At 41.9% G+C, this 25,724-nt stretch overlaps 2 protein-coding genes across 4 annotated transcripts in view; both read left to right on the forward strand.

Moving 5' to 3' along the window:
- Nucleotides 1-25,724, forward strand: part of fstl4 (follistatin-like 4) — a 269,047-nt gene that overhangs the window by 175,164 nt on the left and 68,159 nt on the right. For all 3 annotated transcript variants that reach the window (XM_073934943.1, NM_001031843.2, XM_021468896.3), the window contains 2 exon segments: nt 22,867-23,045; nt 23,252-23,372. In XM_073934943.1, coding sequence (XP_073791044.1) covers nt 22,867-23,045; nt 23,252-23,372 — 300 coding nt within the window.
- ddx46 (DEAD (Asp-Glu-Ala-Asp) box polypeptide 46) overlaps nt 8,688-25,724 on the forward strand; it is an 800,864-nt gene continuing 783,827 nt past the window's right edge. Inside the window, exon 1 of the mRNA XM_073934250.1 lies at nt 8,688-8,775. The gene's annotated coding sequence lies outside the window, so the exon portion shown is untranslated. The remainder of the gene's footprint in view (nt 8,776-25,724) is intronic.

A 25,724-nucleotide genomic window follows, 5' to 3' on the forward strand; every position in this document is an offset into this window, starting at 1 on the left:
TAAGGAGAATCCTGGCGCGCATTTACACTGCTTACAGCACGCGTATGTGGTAGGCATGTACGCAGAAAGCAGTAGGGGCTGTTCATGCATCTTTTGTGAACTCAACCCATCAAGCACACAACATCATAAGACGTTAATATTAGGCTGGATTTAGATCATGACATCAGGGGATGTCCAAATTACGTTGATATTTGGTTGATTTTAGGTTGTGTTGGAAAAAATGACCAAAATCTAACATCTGATAGACGTCAGTGGTAACGTACACACAGTGTCAAGACGTAACTTGATTAAACGTTGATATTTGGTTGATTTTAGGTTGATTTTAGGTTTTGTTGGAAAAAATGACCAAAATCTAACATCTGATAGACGTCATAGTGGAAACGTCCACACAGTGTCAAGATGTAATGTTATTAGTCGTTGATATTTAGTTGATTTTAGGTTGATTTTAGGTTGTGTTGGAAAAAATGACCAAAATCTAACATCTGATAGACGTCATAGTGGAAACGTCCACACAGTGTCAAGATGTAATGTTATTAGTCGTTGATATTTAGTTGATTTTAGGTTGATTTTAGGTTGTGTTGGAAAAAATGACCAAAATCTAACATCTGATAGACGTCATAGTGGAAACGTCCACACAGTGTCAAGATGTAACGTTATTAGTCGTTGATATTTAGTTGATTTTAGGTTGATTTTAGGTTGTGTTGGAAAAAATGACCAAAATCTAACATCTGATAGACGTCATAGTGGAAACGTCCACACAGTGTCAAGATGTAACATGATTAGACGTTGATATTTAGTTGATTTTAGGTTGTGTTGGAAAAAATGACCAAAATCTAACATCTGATAGATGTCATAGTGGGAACGTCCACACAGTGTCAAGATGTAACATGATTAGACGTTGATATTTGGTTGATTTTAGGTTAATTTTGGATGTTGGACATTGATGTTGGCCTGACATTGGGTTCTGATATTAACCTGATTTTTATTTCCAAACAAAACTCAACGTCCCCATGAGTTCGGGGTACAACATCAATATGACATCATGTCATGTTATTTCAAATATAGACACACAGCAAGTGAGCACAAATAGCCACATGTTTATTTTTTTATATGCAAAATGCAAATGGACAACAATGGAGGACATACAGCAGATTAGCCATGGTTCATTGCTGTGTGCAATCATTAAGTTATTACAATGTTTTGTTTTGGCTGTATACTTAAAAATTCCTGAACTTAAATATGATAATTCTCTCTGAGGTAATTTTTTTTTGGCCCTGACCTTAGACCTTACACTTGTTGACAGGACAGCCCAGTTTAATGGCAAATATACACATTAACATTACAGCCGCATACTCTATATCGAAAGTCTTTAATTATTTAATATTTGTTTTATTTTCTATTGCATATCTCCTGTTTCTCCATAGTTTAGATTCCATTCTTGTCATTCGCATTGTTTTATTTGGTTATTGTTATTACTATTTCAAGGTCGCGAGCATATCATACTGTGCATGACTGTGATGAACACAATTTGAATTAAGAGTTTTGCATTTGAAACCTAGCATTGAATCAGATTTACATCAGATTTGTTCTACTGGTTTGTCCACTGGTTTCATATATGAACATGCTATAAGCTGCGATTATTTACAGATGCAGTATATATGACCAATCTGACTCTGAGTCCTAGCTAGTCGTACTTTGCTAATGCCGTACTCTCTTTCTTCCACTTCACTACTTTACATCTCGTTGATTTTGTACACTGCCCTTTCTTACCAGAGGTATCCAATGCCAAACAAGACGTATGAGTTGAATTGAGCCGTCAGTGAATACATTCCCATCCAAGCATACACCAGATCCTGTTCTTGTTTCTTTGCATGTGACTGTTTGACACACACAGATACAGGGTTGGTTTGAGCTTGGGTCAGTCGTGGTTTATTGCTGCACTGTGTCAGTGTGTCATGTCTCTAAAAATGTCGCTTTTTGTGTCGTCATTCACCCTGGCTTGTTAATCAATACCAAACCAGTATCGGTCAGTCTAGCACCACCTTTTCAGGACAGTTCTGTTGGAAAGGCTGCCAAAAAGTGGTATGATACGGTTTGACTTTTTGGTTACTTTGACGGTGGAAATGGACATAAATGCAGACCATACTGCACTGTAAAGGGTCCATATTGGTACTTTAAAAGTGTATATTAGTACCTAAATATTTTAAGAGGAACACTTTTGTACTTTTCAGGTACCCTTGAGGTACTAACATGGACCTTTTAGGTACCAACCCAGTGACAGCCCGCGTACCTTTGTTTCTGAGCGTGCGGGGAAAACCGGAGCACCCAGAGGAAACCCACACCAACACAGAGGGAACATGCCAACTGACCCAGCCGAGACTCAAACCAGCCACCTTCTTGCTCTAAGGCGACAGTGCTAACCACTGAACCACCATATCACTTCTATCCTGAACATTATAATCTTTAATCCTATGTCATGGAGCAGAAGAAAGCCTCTTGAGAGCATAAACCTCAGATCTTTTTAAGTCTGGCACATAAAAATCCATCTACATGCTTGCATAGATACCCTAGAAAGTCAGGCAAGGTCTTGTTTTTTATGTTTCATTACAAGCTGTTCACACATAAGAGTGGAAAAGAGAATGCATACAAATAAGTGGAGTGCAATGATGATGCAGTTTTCTCAGATGCACAACATCTGCAGTGCAATGCTTTACCGACAGAGCAAAGCAGCTTGAAATACTAAGAGCGTCTGGAATTGTGGAGGAGATCATCAGCACGTCAGAGATGAATCTTAAAGCTGTTTACTTGCACTCATAAATGAAAGCAAACAAGCGTGACAACTCGATGCATCAGCAGGTGTACCGGCATCTGGTCAGAATTCCCTCCGGGTCGCTGCTACATTACTTATTGAGATATGCATTATTCACCGGTGTCTGGGGTTGGCACAGCACCCGGCAAAATGCATAACTCGTCTAGAGGAGGAGATCTGTTTTAGGAAGAGCGGCAGCAAAGTGAAGGTGTCATTGGCTTATTAAATCATGTGGCGGTGTGCTGCAAGGATCAGACCTGGGTGCCTTCATGTTCATGTAAGGTGACAGAGTCTGAAAGCCGCAGATGCTGGAACAGAAGGAAATCATCATGGTGTCGGACACGAGAGGGCAGAGATGACAGGACCACACAACCCTGAATGAGTGTACAAACAACAGGACTACACTGGCATACTGTATTCTGAGAAAGCTCCCTGATGATGCCCTTGCTAGCAAAGGTGCCAAAAATCATGGTTTCAATGATCGGTGTGTTGATTATGCAACTTTCCTCACAGCTTAACTTAACCCAGCTGCTGACTTATGGGTCAAAAACAGGTCTAAACATTTTTATTATTTTTTTTATATCTTGAAGTCTGCAAGATTTTTCTAAACATTAGAAAAAAATCAATAGTTTTCTGTTTCTATAAAGGCTATAAAACCATTTTACACCACAAAAACACGCTAGATACATACTGTTATCAGGCCATATCATACACCCAGCGCAAATAGGACGCAAAATGTGTTTGGCGTGTGTCATGATAACCAGCGAGATCCAACCACCAGATGTTGCTGGAAAACATTCTCACAGAACTACAAATGTGTTTGTAAATGGACTTCAACTTCATACATGCTCTTCGCCCACACACCTGCTTCCTCATTTAGACTGATTGCACTCGCACCACCTGAGGATTGTCAAAGACTGATTACACACACTATTTAAGCCACACATTCACCCCTTAAGGTCAATATTATTCACCCCTTCAGCAATATTAGTGTTGGATAGTCTCCAGAACAAACCACTGTTATACAATGACTTGCCTAATTACCCTAACTTTACCCTAATTACCCTAATTAAGCATTTACATGTCATTAATTCATTAATTATTCATAAAAATCTAATTCCCCGATGCCTACGATGACGATGTCATCATCCATTGCGATGTTACACATTAGATATCATACTATGTCAAATTGATCGACATCGCCCAACCTTAATGTTTATACAGGGCTGTCAATCAATTCAGTGGGCGGGGAAACCACACTCCAATGTTGCGGTGGGCCTCAAAATGGGAGGGGTTTGGAAAAATGTTTAATTAAAAAAAAAAAGAGATTTATTGTCTCTAAATCACCCCAACATGACTGTGGACACACTATACTACACACAGTTCTGTCCAAACAGCTTACAAAAGATGATTTTCATCATAGCTGCCCTTTAAGGAAAATCTCAGTATCTTCTTCTTGTCTAGAAATTGCTTCTAAAAACAAAACAACAGTTTCTACTTGTCTATAAAATCCGTCTTGATTTAAAAACAAGACAAAAACTCAGAGCAAGAAAAGCTTGCGGTCCAGAGGAGAATCATTTGAACTCAATGACTACAGTCTGTGTGATGGAAACACTGTATGATAAGGTTTGTTTACCATCAAAATAAGATCAAACAGATGGACATCATTTGCACAGCAGGAGTCCTATTTGAAGTCCAGCGGTGATGGGCTTGAAATGCATCGCTGGAGCTGGTAAACGTGTGTCTTTGATGACTGCTTTTACTTCTGTTGTGTAGCGCTTAATGCCAGCACACACTGCAATTGCAACTTGACACTCAATCACAAAACACACGCGCTCAGAAGAGTGTGTAGATGGATTCGGTCTGTTTGCACACACACACACACACACACACACACACAGACACACACACACACACACACACACACACACACACACACACACACACACACACACACACACACACACACACACACACTCACACACACACACACTCACACACACACACACACACACACAATGACTTCAGTGATGCTTGACTGGCTGTGTGTGATGTGATTGTTGGTGTTTTTCCTGCTGGACTCCAGTGATTTGTCCCAAGGAATCAAATAACTCAGACACTGAGTGTTTTTCATCATGGCCGAGGCTGCAGGACCAACAAAAGTAGAAATAGATAGAAATAAAAACTTCCCTGATGTTGGATTGCGTTGAGGATTATTCAAAACTCAAATAATGTGTGCACATGAGCAATTCCAGCGTTATGAATATGACATTTGCAGTAAATCAGAGTATATGTTGGCATTATATTGAAACTTCTGTTTATATTTTCCAAAACAACTAATCCCAGAGCTCTGTAAACATATTTTTGATTTTAAATGTGGAAATTATTGTGTGTTATAGATGTGAACAATAGTCTATATTAATGGTTTCCCCCAGTCCAAACACATGCGCTATAGGGGAATTGATTAACTAAGTTGGCCGTTGTGAATAAGTGTGTATGGGTGTTTCCCAGTACTGGGTTGCAGCTGGAAGGGTATCCGCAGTGTAAAACATGTGCTGGAATAGTTGTCGGTTCATTCTGCTGTGGCAACCCCTGATAAGTAAGGAAATAAGCGGAAGGAAATTTAAATTAAGTGAAGTTTATTTATAAACTAATGTCGAGAGGATCACATGCTCATGATTGATCACAGCCGGTCCTGCATTTGTCAATTCATGATTTACCAATCAGACGATTCCTAAGCCACTATAAAGACTATTAGTTTCATATGACAGCCATCTTCGTTTTGAAGAATCCTCCCTTCCACCCCTACTCCTCCTCCTTTCCTAGATGGGTGGCACGGTGGCCCAGTGGTTAGCACTGTTGCCTCACAGCAAAAACATCACTGGTTCTAGTCCTTACTAAGCCAGCTGACGTATCTGTGTGGAGTTTACACGTTCTCCCCGTGCTCCTGTGGGTTTCCCCCGGGTTCCCTGGTTTTCTCCCATCATCCACAAACATGCAGCTGAAGTTAATTGACTATTCCAAATTGGCACCAGACATGCTCCTCGTAAGTAGTTTTCTCTTAAGAGCGATCACTATCTGTTCATGAGCTACTACAGCAGGGGAGTTCTCCACATCTACCTAAGCTCAAACTCCCCTCTTGCCTTGCAAACGGGAGGGAGCCCCGGGATCGAGGATCTTATAAGCTCAGGGCTCTCTCCCGGGACAGCATGCCAAACAAGCTTTATAATCAATCATCAGCTAAGGGTGAACTCTTGAAATGTTATATCGGAGAATGTTGAGATTGACCAATGAGAATTAAGGATTCCAGGAAGCCGTGTAATAATGTTTTAGTAGTCATTTTACAGCAGAAAGTAGAAATGGCCGTAAATGCATTATTATGGTTTGCAAGTTTTCTCCATAATCTGACCTGACTCAGCTTATCAGATCATTAAAAGAAGCTGAAGTGTCAGATGATGTCAGATTTCTGTAAAGCTGCCCGTTACTTACTCTGCTGAAATGAATGTGGATTAATGCAGAGCTAGTTTTGTGTTTGAGTCTCATTGATCTGCAACCTGCGGTGCTCGTGTGACATCAATAACTGCTTATGTTGGCCATAAAATGACCCAGGCGAGGGTGTAATTGTGTTTTGGAGTTTGATAAACAACGAAAATGCAGTTTAACATCAGCTCAGCCGACCCACACAAACACTGAAGCACAAAACACTGTGTTTAACTAAGAGCTAACTAGTGTAGAGCATGCAGAAGATTAATTCAGTTCATGTTCATTTCTGTAGCGCTTATACAATGTCGATTGTCAAAGCAGCTTCACATAGAAGATTATGGTGAATTAAAGCCGTGTCAGTCCAGTTTTCAGTGTTTAAGTTTAGCTCAGTTCAATGTGGTTTAATTTTCACTGCTGAGAGTCCAAACACTGAAGAGTAATCCATCCATCTGCAGCTCCACAAGTCTCGAACTATGCAAGCCAGTGGCGACAGCGGCAAGGAAAAAACTTCACCAATTGGCGAACATGAAAGATAAAAACCTCGAGAGAAACCAGGCTCAGTTGGGCACAACCATATCTCCTATGGCCAAACGTCTTGTGCAGAGCTGCATTCCAGGCGCTGGAGGCTGGAGGATGCTGGATGTCAGAAAAGCAACCCGGGCTCATTATGGAAACGTAGCCCCATGGACGTTTCTGGAGACCGCGAAATACGTCCTGGGAGATACGTATTCGAGCAGTTTTTGTTTTCGTGAATCCGCAAGAGGCCGCTGTGCGTGCTTTATCGCGTCTCTGACGCCTCTCGGGAGTGTGCGCCATTTGCGCCCGCTCTGTTCTCGCGTGAAAAGCCGCCGGAGGCCGCTGTAGAGCGGCCATTCGTCCAACTGACTGGCTGAACGACTGAACGATTGACCGGGCGGCCAATCGGCCGACCCAGCTGCCCTCCTCCTCCTTCCCTAAACCCAAGTGACGATTTGCAAAAGCCGTCCAGAAAAAAAAGCAAAAGCTCTCGTCTGATTTTGACCGTGTTTTTGGATCTCACCGAGTCGCGAACTCATTCGCTTTTTTTTTTTTGGATTCTGTTTTTCATCTTACCTGATTTCTGGAACCACTCTTCCCCGGACTCGATCCCGGTCATCGCCGTGGCCGGCTCCTCCTCCCTCCGGGCCTCCACTCCGCCGACGTAACGCTGCGAACTAAGCGGACAAACTGGTTGAGGCGGGAAAGCCCTCCACACGGAGGCGAGCCGTCAGCCGGCGAGTGCGAAGAGGAGGAGCCGCCCCGCAGCGTTCGCTTGATAAAAAAAACAAAATGGGGCCATACGTACCTCCGGCCACGTAAATCGCGGTCCCCAAAAACATCCGCGGGGCTACGTGTCCAGAATGAGCTTGGGTTGCAGAAAAGACTCGTCTGTCCCTGGAGCGTCACAGGAATCAGTCTCATGCTCTCCACTCCTCCATGACCACCACAGCAGCTGCTCAGGATACGGCCTGGTCCGGGATTATGGGAACCTTGGGATCATCTCTTCACAGGCCTTGGATTGAATCAGTGGCGCTGCATAGTCTGGCGGCCTCGGGATAAGAATCCCCAGGTAGAAATAGAGAATAACGAGAATAATTAGTGTAGCTGCTGTTCATAGTGTATATAAACGAGATGCGTGGGGCACACTCATGCATCATACCGCTATGTGTATGCTTTACTAAAAAGATAGGTCTTTAATCTAGTTATGAACTGCGAGAGTGTGTCTGAGCCTCGGACATTATCAGGAAGGCTATTCCAGAGTTTAGAAGCCATAAATGAGAAGGCTCGACCTCCTTTAGTGGACTCTGCTATTCTAAGTACAACCAGAAGCCCTGAGTTTTGAGATCTTAAAGAGCGGGATGGACTGTATCGAGACAGAAGGTTGGTTAGATAAACAGGAGCTCGATTATTTAAAGCTTTGTAGGTAAGAACAGGGGCGCAACTACACATTTACTGAGGGGTATGCGGGTTCAAATTTTGTGTGATCCCTAATTATTTTATATTAATTAATTAATAATAAATGAAGACAAATTTTCAGATTAATCTTATAACTTTTGACATTATGTATGATTTGACAGTTTATTTTGATAAAAATAAAAACAAATCTAAACCGTTACATCTACATGAACACTTTAGGCTGTGTGACTGCATGTCATTGTGTTAAATGATTTTGAATTAAAATATAACAATATTATATTCGTTTAAAATGCAAAACAAAACATATTTATTTATTTTTATTATTTGAAACTTTTAATAAGGATAATTTAAAAAATAGTTTTGGCACAACGGCGCCCCCCCATGTGTGGCGCCCCTATGCGCCGCATATACTGCATACCCCCTTTTTGCGCCACTGGGTAACAAGTAATATTTTAAAATTGTGTAAGGAGGGTAAAATTGGGGTGATATGATCATATTTTCTTGACCTGGTAAGAACTCTGGCAGAGGATGCTGGCAAACAGAGCATTGCAGTAATCCAGCCTAGAGGTCATAAAAGCATGGACTAGGTATTCTGCATCAGAGATGGATAGCATGCTTCATAATTTAGCGATATTTCTCAGATGAAAGAAGGCAGTTTTTGTGACATGGGATATATGATTTTCAGCAGTTAGATTGCTGTCTAATATGACCCCAGATCTTTTATAGTAGAGCTAACGCTAACTCTGCATCACTCTAATTGTAGATTAAGATCTGCTGTGAACAGGATTTAGACCCAATGAGTAATATTTCTGTTTTTTCTGAGTTTAAGAGAAGGAAATTGTTGGTCATCCAGTCTTTAACATCTTTAATACACTCATGATTAATGAGACTGTGGGAAAAGCAGAATATCAGTTATGTCCTGCGATGTGTGTGTGTGTGTGTGTGTTTGTGTGTGTGTGTTTGTGTGTTTTGGCTGTTGTGTTGTCTGTGTTTGTCCAGGTTGAAGTCATTTGTTGTGAAATGTTTAAAGATTTGCTCTCAGTATGCCTCTGGAGGTGTTTGCTGTCACAGATATTGCAGACAGACACATGTAAGACGAGTTCTCCGTGTGCTGTGTTAATTGGACGTGTGTGTTTTCACGTGGGACGTTCCCTCTGGAATAATTGAGTGAAATCTGCGGTCCCGGGAGAGCCTGCGGAGGAGCAATTGACAGCCTGTGGAGAGACGCGGAGCCGCAGACGCTTGTGAGAATCAGGAGACACTGACTTTGACGTCTGTATTTCTGTTCTGCCACTTCATTTGCGCCTCCGCTGTGAGATCTCACTTTAAGAAAGTCTGCGTCAGGAGTGTGTGTGCGGGAGTGTGTGTATGTGTGTTCAGGATGGAAATGTGTCTGCTTTCATCTGTGTGTGTGGTCTAATTATACATTAATAATCCGGCTGATTGACACACAAAAGGATGCACATGCATACACACACATGAGAATGTACACATGAACACGCACAAACCCTTGCATGCATGCATTCTCACATGCATGCACACACACACACACACACACACACGTATGCACACACACACACACACACAAACACTCGCACACACACACACAGATTCTCTCTCACACACAAGGACAAACAAATACACACGAGAATACACACACACACACACACATCTGAGAATGTAGACTAGAACATGCGAACAAACCCTCGCACTCACGCACACACAAACGGCCTCATATAAGTAGTGTGTATTTAAGGATGCTCAATATGTGCGCAAGTGTTTAGTATATTTCATTTCAAGTGTTTGAGTGTGTGTCATCCCACTGAAGACGCTGCAGGTGTGTTTCGTAGCACACGTATACTCCGATGCGCGTGTTTCAGTGTGTTTTGTCCCAAACGCTCTCCCATAAATATCTCCCCCTCCAGCCTTCAGCTCTTTAGCTCCTTCCATTAATGCTGTGGCACGGAGCGCTCCATTACGCAGAGAGACGGGGGGAAATGTGCTCGGACTGATAATATGAACACATGTTTCCCCCGAGCAGCTTCATCTCTCCCTCCTCATCATCAGTCGTCTGGATAATCTCAGCACAATGAGGGAAGAGGAGCTCTTTACAAACACACACAACACTGTCTCACACTCTACACTTCCATTAGGAGGAGATGAAGGAGGCTGAGAGAACACACACACACACAAGCATGACCATGTGCACACACACACACAAGCATGCACTCAAGCATGAGTTAGCATGCACACACAGACACACACACATTAGAATGCACAAAAGCACACACATGAATACACGTGTACAAACACACACACAACACACACATGAACACACAAGCACACACATGCACAAATGCACAAACACTTGCATGCGTTTGCTTTAATAAACTCTAAAGTCATGGTAATGAAACCTGATCAGTGTCTTGTAATCAAACGTGTGTGTTGAAGAGAGAGGTTTGAACTCAGTGTAGTGTGTGTCCTCATGAACGCCCGTCATACGTGTAATCCTGCTTCACACTCTCACATGTGATATATCAGCCTGTTGAAGTAAACTGCTTAAATGTTGTGCTGTGTCAGGTAATTAACCTGTTCAACACAATAATAGATCAACTATTAGGCGTGTGTGTGTGTGTGTGTGTGTGTTCATTCATAACTGCGCTTGTTCTGTGAGGATTTGTCCAACAGTGAGGGACTGGTTTGACCCACATACAGTAATGAATGAGCCTGAGCTGTGTGTGAATGCTGATTTATTAATTAGATCCCTCATTAGTTCTGCTCTCTCCTGCTGACTCTGAATCTCTGCACGCGTCTGTAGCCGTTTATCCATCCAGAAGACCCTCCAGAGATAAGCGACTGCCGTACAGAGGCTCTGTGTGCGATATTGAGACGTCTATTTGACATCTACAGACGGATGGAGTTTTGACCACTTAAATAACAACACACCCGTTCCTCTTCTAAGCAGATCCTCCATCTTCATTACTGACTCCTCCCGTTTCACAGTAACTCCTCCCTTTCCTAAGCAGCTCTTCCCCTATATCACTAACTCTTCCCCTTTCTCAGCAGCTCCTCCCATTTATCAGAAGCTCCTCCCCTTTATTAGTAGCCTCTCCCTTTCCTAAACGGCTCCTCCCCTTTATCACTAACTCATCACATTCATCAGCAGCTCCTCCCCTTCATCAGTAGCCCCTCCGTTTCTTAAGCTACTCCTCCTCTTTATCACTAACTCATCCAATTCATCAGTAGCTCCTCCCCTTCCTCAGTAGCCCCTCCTTTTCCCAAGCAGCTCCTCTTTATCCGCAGCTCCTCCAGTTCATCACTAACCCTCACTTTTCAACAGTAGCTCCTCTCTTTCCTAAGCAGCTCCTACCTTTATCTCACTAACTCCTCCCCTTCATCACTAACCCCTCCCCATCACAAGTAGCTCCTCCCACTCCACACAAACCTCTCCCCTCCCAGTTGCCTTTCCCCTTCATCAGAAGCTCCTCCCCTTCATAGATAGCCTCTCTCTTTTCTAATCAGTGCCTACTTTTATCATGAACTTCTCCCATTATCACTAACTCCTCCGCTTCATACGTAACTCCTCCCATTCAACAGAAGCCCCTCCCCAAAACAGCTTCTCCACTTTTTCACTAACTCCTCCCCTTCATTCACAGCTCCTCCCCTTCACCACTAACCCCTCGCCTTTCATCAGTAGCTCCTCCATGTATCACCAACTCCTCCCCTTCATCTGCAGCTCCACCTTTTCATCAATAGCCCCTCCCTTTCCTAAACAGCTCCTCCCCTTTATCACTAACTTATCCTCTTCATTATTAACCCCTCCCTTTTTTGAGCTGCTCCTCCCCTTTATCACTAACTCCTCCCCTTCATTCGGTGCTCCTTTTATTTTACTTATTTCCTCTCTTCATTCTCAGCTCCTCCCGTTCATCAGTAGCCCCTCCCTTTATCACATACTCCTCCCATTTATCAGTAGCTCATCCCCTTCATCAGTAGCCCCTCCCTTTTCTAAGCAGCTCCTCCCCTTCATCACTAACTCCTCCTCTTAACCAGTAGCTGAACTTTTTTCCTTGACGTTACACAATCAAAAACTGTCCTCTGTCCAATTGATGCGTGCATTCTCCCCCAAACACACCTACTGGTAGGCTCACCTGACATTTCCCTGACCCCAGAACAGTCGCCTGGCGCAGGGGGAACAATGGCACGGCTGTCAGGACACTAAATGGATTAAGAGACTCGATTAGACAGGTTTTCTGCTGCAGGACACTGTATGTGCACTTCAGCGCTTCTCACACTCAATCAATAGCACTCAGCCTGCAGCCTTTGGAGGATCCAGAGTTTTAAAATGGACTAACAGCAGAGACTGGACGCTTGGAATCATCCGGAAAACACTTCAATCCTCCATCATAACGCATCTCTGCTGAGCTCACAAGCCTAAATATGAGCCAGATGTCCTTGAGGAAAAGCTGCTCCCTTCAGCAGAACTGTTGATTGTGTATTTGTGTTTTTTTTAAAGGGACAGTTCAGATTACATTTTTTTTTTTATTCATGACAATCTGCATAATGTTATTATTATTATGATCAGTATTATTGATTATATGCAGATTTATATCTGCCTTAATAAACACAAGTGTAGATGTGTCCAGCTGTGGGGTTTTGGAGGCGTCTGCATCAGCATATGGGGCATAAGAACAGGACGTGTGTTTGGATATAACTCAGTTTTCTGACCACACTTCATTATTATTGTTCATTTAATTCCTTTGCTGGAGATTAGAAATGAATTTAGAAATAGTTTTGACACAAATCTTTGTGCTTAACAAACTAAATTTAATATGTGGGCTAATGGATGTGTTCAGTGGAGTGAGTAAAGGAGTAAAGAGTAAAAGTAAAGTAAAGAGGCCGATTGGAGGAGGCTCATTCTTTATTCTCGCGCTGCAGATGCTCTGTTTAACTGTTTTCTCGCTGGTGAAGCGTTCAGTTTTTACACTTACAAAGTCCCATCTAAATAGCAAATGCACCATGGAGCGACACTTATATGCTTATGCTTTTTGTTTGGGGTTTTTAACAAAATCTGCTTCAATTCCATGTCAACAGCTCCTTTAGAAATATTATTCAACGGAAAAAAAACACATGACAATGTCTTCAATACCTTCCACTGCTATGTATACAATCATTTATATAACATTGAATGATATACATTAAATATAGTTATACAATATAATATAACATAAATTCTTTAACGCTTCATAAACTTTTCGTATAGCATGAGAGAAAGGATTCATTTGACTATTTAATTCCACTGTTTGGTTTTAGACTGTTATGATCTGCTGTTGTCATGTGCGCTCCCGAGTGTGTGTTTACAGTATTTATAACAGCTGAAGTTGTGAATGCTGTGTTTTAATCTTAAATGCCATGCCTGACAGGACAGGATAATTGCAGACACTAGTTGAGACCTAAATATATGAAGCACTTCTGGTGACATTTATCCACAGGGATTAGCCGTATTTTCATAACCTTATATACGTACAGAAACTGACTACTGTCAAGGGCCAGATTCTCTGACTAATACACAGGCTGAGAACTCAAAGCATACGTGCGTGTAACTTCTGAAGAGTTTTTTTTTCTGTACCTTCAAGAGGATTGGTGTTTAGTAAGTGTTTTAATGCCGAAGCTTTTGATCATGTTCATCATGCAGATTGCAGAGACATCGTCATCACTGCTGAGAAAAAGACTGTCAGAAAGTGCTAAATGCAAATGAATGGGGTTTATCTTATGTCAGAAATATGACTTTAACTGGACTGAATTAGCCTGATTACATGCAGATCCAGCAGCGCAGCAGGCAGGGGTTTAAACTACAGTCATGTTATCTGTATTAAAGAGCTGTTACGAGCGCTGGGGCTGCTAATCGATTAAATATGCCTTGGCTGAATCACATCAATGATTCACATTATTTCATTTTATTTTTAAAACTGATATGTTTAGCTGTTGACATGTGCAAAAAATACATGAACTGAATCAGTGGTTCTCAAACTTTTTTCACCAAGTACCACCTCAGAAAAAAAGGTCTCTCTTAGTATCACTATAATGACCAGTATTGAGATACTATAGTGCAGGGGTGTCAAACTCAATTCCTGGAGGGCCGAAGCCCTGCACAGTTTAGCTCCAACCCTGCTCCAACACACTTACCTGTAGGTTTCAAACAAACCTGAAGGACTCAATTAGTTTGATCAGGTGTGTTTAATTAGGGTTGGAACTCAACTGTGCAGAGCTGCGGCCCTTCTGGAACTGAGTTTGACACCTGTTCTATAGTTTAAAGGCTTAATTAAGCAGCTACAGCTCTGCACAGTTCAAAAACGTGGGAGATTAATTCCTATTGTTATGAGTATATATTATCGTCAGCCACTTTTATTATAAATAAAACATCAACGTGTGCTTTTGAAAGTTAAACAAAAATGTCACTGTTCTTAAAGTAAACAGAAAACCACTGTGCTTAAATGTAAAGTATTATCATATATTAGCCTATTCATCAAACCTGGAAATGTTCCTTGGAGCTCATAAATATCATCATATTCATATATAAACTCTTTTGGATACATTTTGAAATATATGGTACATGTTATGACTTATTTGCATATTTTTGCAATCTAAACATTAACTTGTATTTTAAATATATGATTTGTATTTGCATATTTAAATTAGAAATTAGATCTGCTTACTGCACGTTAGAGTAGGCTTTATGTGTCAGAAAAGTGAGTAAACTATAGTCAACATTGGAATATAAAAATACGGAATACGCCCCCAACCACCATCACAAATCATTAGCTTCAAATGATAGAATACAAAACAAACATTAAAAAATGTAAAATAAAATAAAAGGTTTAGCTTATTAAAGTCAATTTTATTAATTAGTGATTACCACTAGAAGGAAGCCTGCGTGCCACTGGTACACGTACAACAGTTTGAGAACCAGTGAACTAAACATTTACCATTCAGAAAGCTACATAAATGTTCATATAAGGCACTGCATTACTGCTGGTTCGCATGGCCCTGATGCTTTATTTCTGTTAGACTATGCACACGACTATTAACATATTACATTGTTATGTTACATATCACAAAATAATTAAACATTGTAAAGTATGTGCTGGCAATCCAGTGGCACAATAGGTAGCACGTTCGCCTCACAACAAGAAGTTCGCTGGGTCGCTGGTTTGATCCTCAGCTCAGTTAGTGTTTCTGTGTGGAGTTTGCACGTTCTCCCTGCGTTCGCGTGGGTTTCCTCCGGGTGCTCCGGTTTCCCCCACAGTCCAAACACATGGTGAATTGGGTAGGCTAAATTGTCCGTAGTGTATGAGTGTGTGTGTGTGAATATGTGTGTGGATGTTTCCCAGAGATGGGTTGCGGCTGGAAGGGCATCCGCTGCGTAAAAACTTGCTGGATAAGTTGGCGGTTCATTCCGCTGTGATGACCCCGGATTAATAGAACAAGAGAATGAATGAATGAATGAAAATATGTGCTTTATTTTGTTTAAGAGAAGAGAAATTAGGGGGGAGATGGCCCAAACATGTTCTTTGTGTACTGTATAACACAAAAAAGGTACATCCGGTCCATAAATTGAGCCCAGATTTAGACATTCTGTTAAGTGTAAGTAGCTTTGCAAGTACGTCAGTAGAGTATCAGCAGACTGTCTGCTTAATATCAGCTTAATAACATCATTGTGACGGTCCCTGAAATATATTCTACTGAAGTGACTTTGCAGATACAGTAATGCATTCTACTGCATAACACAAACAGCTCCATATGTCTGTGTTTTCTGACATACAGTAGTGTGTGTGTGTGTGTGTAACTTGTATTACCAGCATTGTGAGAACACAATGTCCCCACAAGTATAGCAATACCAGTGTTTTGGTCCTTGTGGGGACATTTTTTGGTCCCCATGAGGAAAATGGCTAATAAACCAGACAGAATGAAATGATTTTAAAAGGTAAACATGTAGATTGTTTTCTGCGAGGGTTGATTTTTTGGGGAGGATTGATGAGAGAATATACAGTCTGTACAGTAGGAACATCATTACAACTATTGAGATTGTGTGTGTGTGTGTGTGTGTGTGTGTGTGTGTGTGTGTGTGTGTGTGTGTGTGTGTGTGTGTGTGTGTGTGTGTGTGTGTGTGTGTGTGTGTGTGTGTGTGTGTGTGTGTGTGTGTGTGTGTGTGAGGATGTGCCAAGACGAAGAGACTGTGGGGAAAAAAGTGTGCAGAGCTTTCATGGGGAATAAAAGGAGATATTTGAGGATTAACTCAGATTTATGGCATGTCATAACAATTTATACGTTCCAGCGCTGACCTTTGCTGAGCAGCGCAGTGATAGATGAACTTCTTTACCGTGTTAGAAAAGAGTGGAGCGAAACACCTTCCTGTCAGAGTCTGATCAGGCTAAATCCAGCAGGTTTGCGTATGGAAATGAGCCTGATGTCATGTTTACACGCAGACTTGACTTTGAGCATATGTACGGTACAAATACTGGCGTCTAGAAAACCCAAAGAGGAAACACCATACCATGATACCATGAAGAGCTAATTCTACCAAATATGCAAACTTTTAGAGAGGAGCTATTACGCAAAGATCACTTTTATTAGAGGTGTTTGTCAGCAGTGTGTGAATATATCCAGCTTCTAATAGTAACATTTTTTATTGTATTGTTTATAATCACACTTGATAAAACAGAAACACTTTGATTGACATTCTTTTGTACGTGTCATCAGAGGGGGAAAGCTCCGCCCTCTAGTGCCCATCTCTCCATCTCATTAGCATAAACAGCAGCCCTGAGTGAGAAGCAGCCGTTTACTAGCCATTCGAGTTTTTAATCTACCACTATGCTGATGCACAGGTGTTTGTAGCTCCGCCCTCTTCTGAATAGAGCACAGTCTCATTTGAATTTAAAGTGACAGTCACCAAAATGTCACAATTAGGATCAGAGCCTATAGGAGTCAGTTTCAGAGAGCTGGAGAGCATTATCTGTAGGCTATTTTTCACAAACACACACACACACACACACACACACACACACACACACACACACACACACACACACACACACACACACACTCATGTGGCAACAGAGACCTATTGTTGTGTTTATTTGTGCTTTAAATGTAAATAAATTAAATTAAATCAAATCAATATTAATTTTGCGGCACGGTGGCTCAGTGTTGTCGCACTATGGCCTCACAGCAAGAAGGTCACTGGTTCGAGTCCCAGCTGGGTCAGTTGGTGTTTCTGTGTGGAGTTTGCATGTTCTCCCCGTGTTGGTGTGGGTTTCCTCCGGGTGCTTCGGTTTCCCCCACAGTCTAAACACGTGCGCTATAGGAGAACTGATCAACTAAATTGTCCATAGTGTATGAGTGTGTGTGTAAATGAGTGTGTATGGGTGTTTCACAGTACTGGGTTGCAGCTGGAAGGACATTCACTGTGTAAAACATATGCTGGAAATGTTAGCAGTTCATTCCACTGTGGTGACCGCTGATGAATAAAGGGACTAAGCCGAAGAAAAATGTATGAATGACTGAAATATTAATCTTGTTTCTTTAAATCGATGTGAGCATGTTGGGTTTAGTGAAGTTAAATTCTGCTTTTTATATCAGTAAAGCGAGTTAAGTGGATCTGATGTAGCTCCTCTGCATCTGCTGAAATATTACTGTGTGTCCATCCTAAAAATGCGCTATTAAATAAGAGAATTAGTCACACGTTTATGTCCATGCGAGAATATTTATCTCTGCCGGCATGTCAGATTTTAGTCATCACCTTCAATGCCAAAAAGATGTCACGACGGTTTATAAATAAAAGTCTTATCGGTCATGCAAATCGCAGTAAATCAGCTCCTGAACACCCAAATGCAGCACTGGAATTCACAAATAAATAGTCAGTCCACAGTGTTTTATTTATTTAATACTCACAATCTTTATTTAGGCAGCTTCAGCAATATGTATTTTCTAATTGACTGCACACATCTTGTGTAATGGGAGTAGATTATGCTCATGTGCATTAGGCATGTCAGTGGTATATTGATCCTAATTTATCAAATTAACAATACTTTTGTACCAGGGGTGGACTGGCCATCCGGCAATTCTGGCAAATGCCAGAAGAGCCGGGCTATTTTTTAAATGTGGGTCTGTATGCCATTTTCTTTCATATATATATATATATGTATTGTTTTTACATGCAGGCAACTTTTATCTCTTGCAAGATGTAAATATTATAATGATGATGATGATAATATTAAGCATTGGCCCAATTGGCAATGGCCGGCTGGTTTCAAGATGGGTCGACCCAGTCAGAGGTTACGCAGACGTAATCAAAATCTGGCAAGAATGCAACACAAGCTAATTGTCAGAGATGGACTGTAAAAAAGGAAAGGCGGTGCCGAAAAGCTCAGAGCAAGCAAAAAATTTGTTCGAAAATCAGACGCTGCTAAATGCATAAAATAAACTGCAATAGCTTGTAGCACTGTCGCCTCACAGCAAGAAGGTCGATGGTTCGAGCCTTGGCTGGGTCAGTTGGTGTTTCTGTGAGGCGTTTGCATGTTTGCATGGGTTTCCTTCTGGTTTCCCTCTCAAGTCCAAACATGTGCTATAGATGAAATGGGTAGGCCTAATTGTCCGTAGTGCATGTGTGTGAGTGTGTGTGTGTGTGTGTGTGTGTGTGTGTGTGTGTGTGTGTGTGTGTGTGTGTGTGTGTGTGTGTGTGTGTGTGTGTATAGGGGTTTCCAATTGATGCAGCTTGGAGAGCATCCGCTGAGTAAAACTTATGCTGGATAAGTTGGCGGTTCATTCCGCTGTGGCGACCCCAGATTAATAAAGGGACTAAGCCGAAAAGAAAATGAATGAGTAAAATGATTGCATGTATAAATTTGTTATAAATGTGTTGTTTTTGTTCCAGTCACATACATTAAATGTTTAAATATCTATTACATATGGTACTGCTTATATTATTTCACCGTCTGTACACCAATATAAGTAGTGAATCCAGGTGTCTGTGGATGGGGCTGTGTCAGTGTGGTAATGTGTGCTGGTTTGGCTACAGTGCCAGGGCTGGTTTTTGGTCCCAGTCTGCCCCTGTTTTGTACAAAATTAAGTTAACTGAGTCTGACAGTCTGCTTTCAGTATAATGCATACCTGCCAGCATATCGTCACCCTAGAATTATAAGGTTCTATCTGACATTTTTGTCAAAATTGAGTTTACAAATTCTTAATAATTGACAACTTATTTACATTATAGGATGTTTTTTATAAGTTGTTTATATTTTAATACTTTTTCATTAATTAACAAATGGTACACACATACTGTTTGCTATGGGATGTGACAACTTTGAAGCTCAATATCTCACAATCATTCAGAATGCAGAGAGAACCTTATACTGTAATTCCAGAGTGACGATATGTCTCTGAAAATATCCGGGTGTCTGTGTGAGGTATCTGAATAACACAGCTAAGTAGCTGTACTACGCACCGGGTTTCGGGCAGCTGCTGTGATCGGATACTACCAAAGTCAGCAATCCAGGGGTGTTTTAAGCCTGGTTTATACTTCTGCGTCAAGTGACCGCGCATAGCTGTGCATTTATACTTCTGCTGCTGTCTCTGTTGGTCTGCATTAACACTTCCAAAACGCTAGTTGGCAGTGAGGTGTAAATGTTCCTCTGTGTTGAATTTCTTCGCCTGTGTTTTGTTCTTTCTGAACACTTCCGGGATGTACAAGTGGCTCAAACTCGCTCATTTTGAGGCAGGAACCGGCGGACGTGCAACAACTTTAACTATGAGGTAAACACAAAACAAAACTTTCCATCCAGAGCTCCTTCACGGGACTCCACACTTGTAAATAATCGCTCCATTGGGCTTGCGCCACTCGCGCGGCTCTCGGTCCCGCCCAGACTCGTCAGTGCTACCAAGCCGACCAATCACAGAGCTTGCCCTACGCTGAGTTATATCCAAAACTGAGTTATATCCAAACACACATCCTGCTCTTATGTCCAATATGCTGATGCAGACGTCTCCATGACCCCACAGCTGGACACATCTACACTTGTGTTTATTAAAGCAAATATAAATCTGCATATAATACAGCTTCCAGAGAGAGATGGTGGAAACTGTCCTTTGTCAAATGCTAGCTATATATTTTGTTTAATTCACTGGAGCCTGATTAAATTAAACTGTAAGCACTTCTCTCTTTGTGTCCTGTCTTTTGGAAGCCCGAATAGAGAAACAGAACACAGCGTTTGAACGCCATTTTAGTGTTCTCTGCTATAACGTTACAGCATCTCTGTCCATGCCCCTTCACTGTGCAGGGTGTGTGCGCTGAGTTAATGCACATAACCTGAAGCCCTGGTGATCTCACTAACCTGGATGCATTTTAGTCCCTGAACTTTGTTCGCTGTAGGCTTTGCTAAGCTAACTCTGTAAAAGCTACTGTCTCCCTTTGCATTGAACATTGAGCATCTTTCGTTCAGAGATGTTGTTAATGTTCACAGCTACATTAAGCATCAACTAAAGTTTAACATAGTGGACCACCCCTTTAATAAATTAGCCTATTAAAAAAATGTAAGTAAGGTCTCTGTGTGGTTTTGGGATCGGATGTTTCGCAGACAGTGTTCAAGACCATCACAGATGCTTGCGTTGTGTGTGTGTGTGTGTTGAGCTCCTGCTGCGGCGGTCAGAAGTTAGCGGCTGTTGTTCTGTGATCCGTCATGTAGAGGAAAGTCTCCTAATGACTAATTCATATCATATTTCCTCCTCTCATCAGTGCAGCAGACCTCCGCTCGCTGTCATCTCTCCACTGTCTGCGTTTCAGATAAAGAAACACTCTTCCTCCCACTTACAGCGCGCCGCAGCGGGTGGCCTGTGTCTGCATAATTTTATTGCCAGTAAGGAATAAACAGCCACCACCACACTTGATTAATCATGGTTCTCATTTCCCCGCCGTCTTTTATAGACGTAAGCGGTGCGTGGGAATTAATGTGACAGTCTGAAACGTGCACGCTAATCCCCCATACCGCCATACAGCTCCAGGCTCTCAATGAGAATGTTTACCTTTTGTCTTTGGGTGTAAATCGCTGGATTACAGTGAATTAATGGGGACCCCTGCGTGGAACAACTGTCCAGAAATGCAAATTAAAAAACACGTCTGTGCGTAAACACTCATATGCAGCTAATGGGGTATGTGCATGGGGACTTGTAATTCTGTATAAGTCAGCTCAGGCGCTTCTGTTAAACTGTCATGACATTATAATAGTAATCATTTAAATTAATTATATTTTATTAACATCTACCCCCTCCCCAACCCTAAACCTCCCCTGCACAGTAGTTTAAAAACAGTAAGTGTTGTTGTACAGCAGTAATTGTATAGTTGAAATATTATAAATAATTATCATTAACTTCCAGCCACAGATGCATCCCTTGTAAACTTAAACCATTATAAATGCACTCTCTTTAAGATCTGTTTTTTTTTTCTTTTAAATTGATGATCTTCACTGCCTGATTGCTGCACAATATAAAGTGAAATTTATTTTACCATAGTTCTTTCATAACAATTGCATATTAATGCCCTCTCTCTTACTGTTAACATGCAGTAAAGGAATGGTGTGCAAAGGGAAAGCCCCGCCCCCTACTCAAAAATCTGTTACAGTTTGAAGTACATTAATATACAGAAATAAACCCCGCTCCTACTCAATATTCCATTTTAGTTAGAAATGTATCAACATACTGAAATAAAGCCCCGCCCTCTACTCAATATTCAGTTCAGCTGGAAGCGCATCAACATAATAAAATATAGCCCCACCCCTTATGCAATATTCTGGTTCAGTTCGAAGTACATCAACATATTGAAAGGAAGCTCCGCCCCATACTCAATATTCAGATTTAGTTGGAAGCGCATCAACATTCTGAAATAAAGCTCCGCCCTTTTCAATATTTAGTTTCAGTTGGAAGTGCATCAACATACTGAAGTAAAGCCCCGCCCCTACTCAATATTCTGTTTAAGTTGAAAGTACATTAACATACTGAAATAAAGCCCCGCCCCCTTCTCAATATTCAGTTTCAGTTAAAAGCACAGCAACATACCGAAATAAAGCCCCGCCCCCTTCTCAATATTCAGTTTTAGTTGGAAGCGCATCAACTTACTGAAATAAAGTCCCGCCCCCTTCTCAATATTCAGTTTTAGTTGGAAGTGCATCAACTTACTGAAATAAAGTCCCGCCCCCTTCTCAATATTCAGTTTTAGTTGGAAGCGCATCCACTTACTGAAATAAAGCCCCGCCCCTTCTCAATATTCTGTTTAGGTTGAAAGTACATCAACATACTGAAATAAAGCCCCGCCCCCTTCTTAATATTCAGTTTTAGTTAAAAGCACATCAACTTACTGAAATAAAGCCCCGCCCCCTACTCAATATTCAGTTTCAGCTGGAAGTGCATCAACACACTGAAAAGTCTGATAACAGTCACACCAAGTCATTTAGTTGATGGATTGATCTGTTAGATAATGAATTTACTCTTTTTGTTGTTTCAACCTTTCACCAAAAATTTAAGAAGCTGGCTGACAAAGCACTTGCCCTGCATATATAGCCCATTAAACAGTGTGTGTGTGTGTGTGTTTACAGGAGATGCATGCACCATGGCAGAGTATAATAAGCTGAAGAGTATCTTGATGGACATGCAGCCGCAGAGCTCCACCAACGCAGAAAACAGCATGGCCCAGAGGCGGACGCTGGTGCTCAACATGTTCACGTACTTCGACAGAAACCAGGACGGACGGGTCAGCAGCGAAGAGCTGGCGGAGGTGAGACCGTCCCCAAAATCACAGCTTTACATATTGTAGTCCAGCGTTCTCCAACTTTATTTCATATGCACAAATAAATTCACAGGAGGACAAACAGATTTGACACCTACATTATAAAAGCGCTGTAGAAATATAGATGAATATGAAATAAAGTGCAGTATAGCTTCATCACATCTGCATGTAACATATAACATTTCCCCCCACAGATCTCTGTTAAAGAGCATTTGGAGAATGTTTTACTGGAGTGCAGCATGCAGGATCTTCTGCGTTACGATGATTATAACAATGACGGTCATCTGACGCTCCAGGAGCTCTACACTGCTTTCCGTGAGTCTTATTCTGGATTTACACTGCGTGTCTTAATGCACAGATCATTAGATTTCTCTACAAAAAAAATCCATATTTTCCCCTACAGTCAGGAGTGAAAGGAGGACTGAAAAAACATACTCAAGCATCATTACCAGTGGTGTAAAGTAATTAACTACAAGTACTCAAATTACTGTTGAAAAATTCAGTAGTTTTTCTTTGAAATTGTAATTTGTAGTTTTATAAATGTGTACTTTTACTCTCACTTGAGAACATTTTTACTGCTGTATCGGTACTTTTACTCCACTACTTCCCTTCAACCTGCAGTCACTACTTTATTTTTCTTGTCTCTGTGGATTTGAAGAATCCAACCCAAGCTCATTCTGGAAACGTAGCCCTGCAGACGTTTCTGGAGGCCGGGATTTACGTGGCCGGAGGTACATAAGGCCGCGTTTAGTTTTTTTCGAGCGAACGCTGTGGGGCGGTGTGACACCGCTCCGCTCCTCCTCTTCGTGCTCGCCAGCTGATGGCTCGCCTCCTTGTGGAGGGCATTCCCGCTGCAACCAGTTTGTCCGCTTAGCTCGCAGCGTTACATCGGCGGAGCGGAGGCCCGGAGGAGGAGGAGCCGGCCACGGGGACGACCGGGATCGAGTGCGGGGAAGAGCAGTTCCAGAAATCAGGTAAGATGAAAAACAGAATCCGAAAAATAAGGGCGAGAATGAGGCGAGATCTGAAAACGCGGTCAAAATCAAAGACAAGGGCTTTGCTTTTTTTCTGGACGGCTTTTGCAAACCGTCGCTTGGGTTTAGGGAAGGAGGAGGAAGAGGAGGGCGGCCGATTGGCCGGCTGCCCGCCCGGTCGATCGTTCAGTCGTTCAGCCAGTCAGTCGTACAGACGGTCGCTCCACAGCGGCCTCCGGCGGCTTTTCACGCGAGAACACGTGCGCTCCTAAGAGGCGTTCAAGACGCAAAAAAGCACGCACAGCGGCCTTTCGTGGATCCGTGAATACAAAAACTGCTTGAATACATACCTCCTGGGACATATTTCGCGGTCTGCAGAAACGTCTGCGGGGCTACGTTTCCACAATGAGCCCGGGTTGGAAAAATCAGACCTGTGATTCCTGTCCAATCAAATCACACATAGAAGCAAAATCGCATAATAATGATATACCTCAAGACATTTGCGATTTATAATTGAAGCAAACTGTTTGAAAGCATTAAACATGCAGGTCACCGATGTAAAGATGACGGATGTTCACTGTATGATGACCGAAATGGCTTTAAACACCCTGCAGGCACATCAGATTGGAGTTGTACCCCAAAATAGAGGAAACGAAAATCTGGTGTGAACTCAATGTCAGGACGTAGGCAATGTTCAACATCCAACCTAAAATCAATCAAATATCAACGTCTAATGATGTTAAAGCTTGACGTTGTGGGGACGTTACCACTATGATGTCTATCAGATGTTGATTTTAGTTGCCATACCTGACGGATAAATGTCAGTATTTGACGTCAATGTGACGTTGGTTTAAGATGTTGGCTCGACGTTGGATTTTGGTTCTCTTTTTCTAACAACCTAAAATCAACCAAATATCAACGTCAGTATTGGACATCAAAATAACGTTGTCTTTAGATGCTGACTAGACAAAATTTTGGTCGCTTGCAAACTACATTGTTGAGAGTAAACAGTAAGGAAATGTGTATTTTGTGTGAACTATCCCTTTAATATGGTGTGCTAGATGTGGGAACTCTGACAGCACATTTCAATCTGTGTCAGAAGTTACCATCTTATTTTAGTGCCAGTTTAAACGCAGGCTTCTACGTCCAGTCTGCAGATTTCTGGACTTCATTGAGGCAGGCTTCATTACGGACTCTCATCTGCAGTGAAGCGACACCTGATCCTCTGGCCCAGTGAATGCTAATCATGGTGCAGTGATGAGAAATGAGTGATTTTGGCTGGAAAGAGTGATGAGCTGGCAACCAGAGATCATCTCCTGTGATGCGTTACCACACACCGCATAAATGCACTCACTGTAGTCATTTAAAGGGCTCCTATTGGCCCCTTTCTGCAAGATGTAAAAGGAGACCGTGGTGTCTCCAGAATGTGTCTGTGAAGTTTCAGCTCAAAATACTCTTCAGATCATGTATTATGCGCTGCTGACAATGTCAAATTTGGGGTCAGAGTGAATTTGAGGTGTTTTGCGCCTGTGCCTTTAAATGCAAATGAGCTGGTTCTCCCCGCCCACTGTCATTTCGGTTATTTCGCTTAAGTTGCCAAAACATCATTAAAATGTCCTGAGTTGCTGCCCAACACATTTACAACCAGCCCAAATGTTGATCACACTGTAAACAAGTGCAAACTTGACTTCTC

Source organism: Danio rerio, chromosome 21 (assembly GCF_049306965.1).
Source record: "Danio rerio strain Tuebingen ecotype United States chromosome 21, GRCz12tu, whole genome shotgun sequence".
NCBI lineage: Eukaryota > Metazoa > Chordata > Actinopteri > Cypriniformes > Danionidae > Danio > Danio rerio.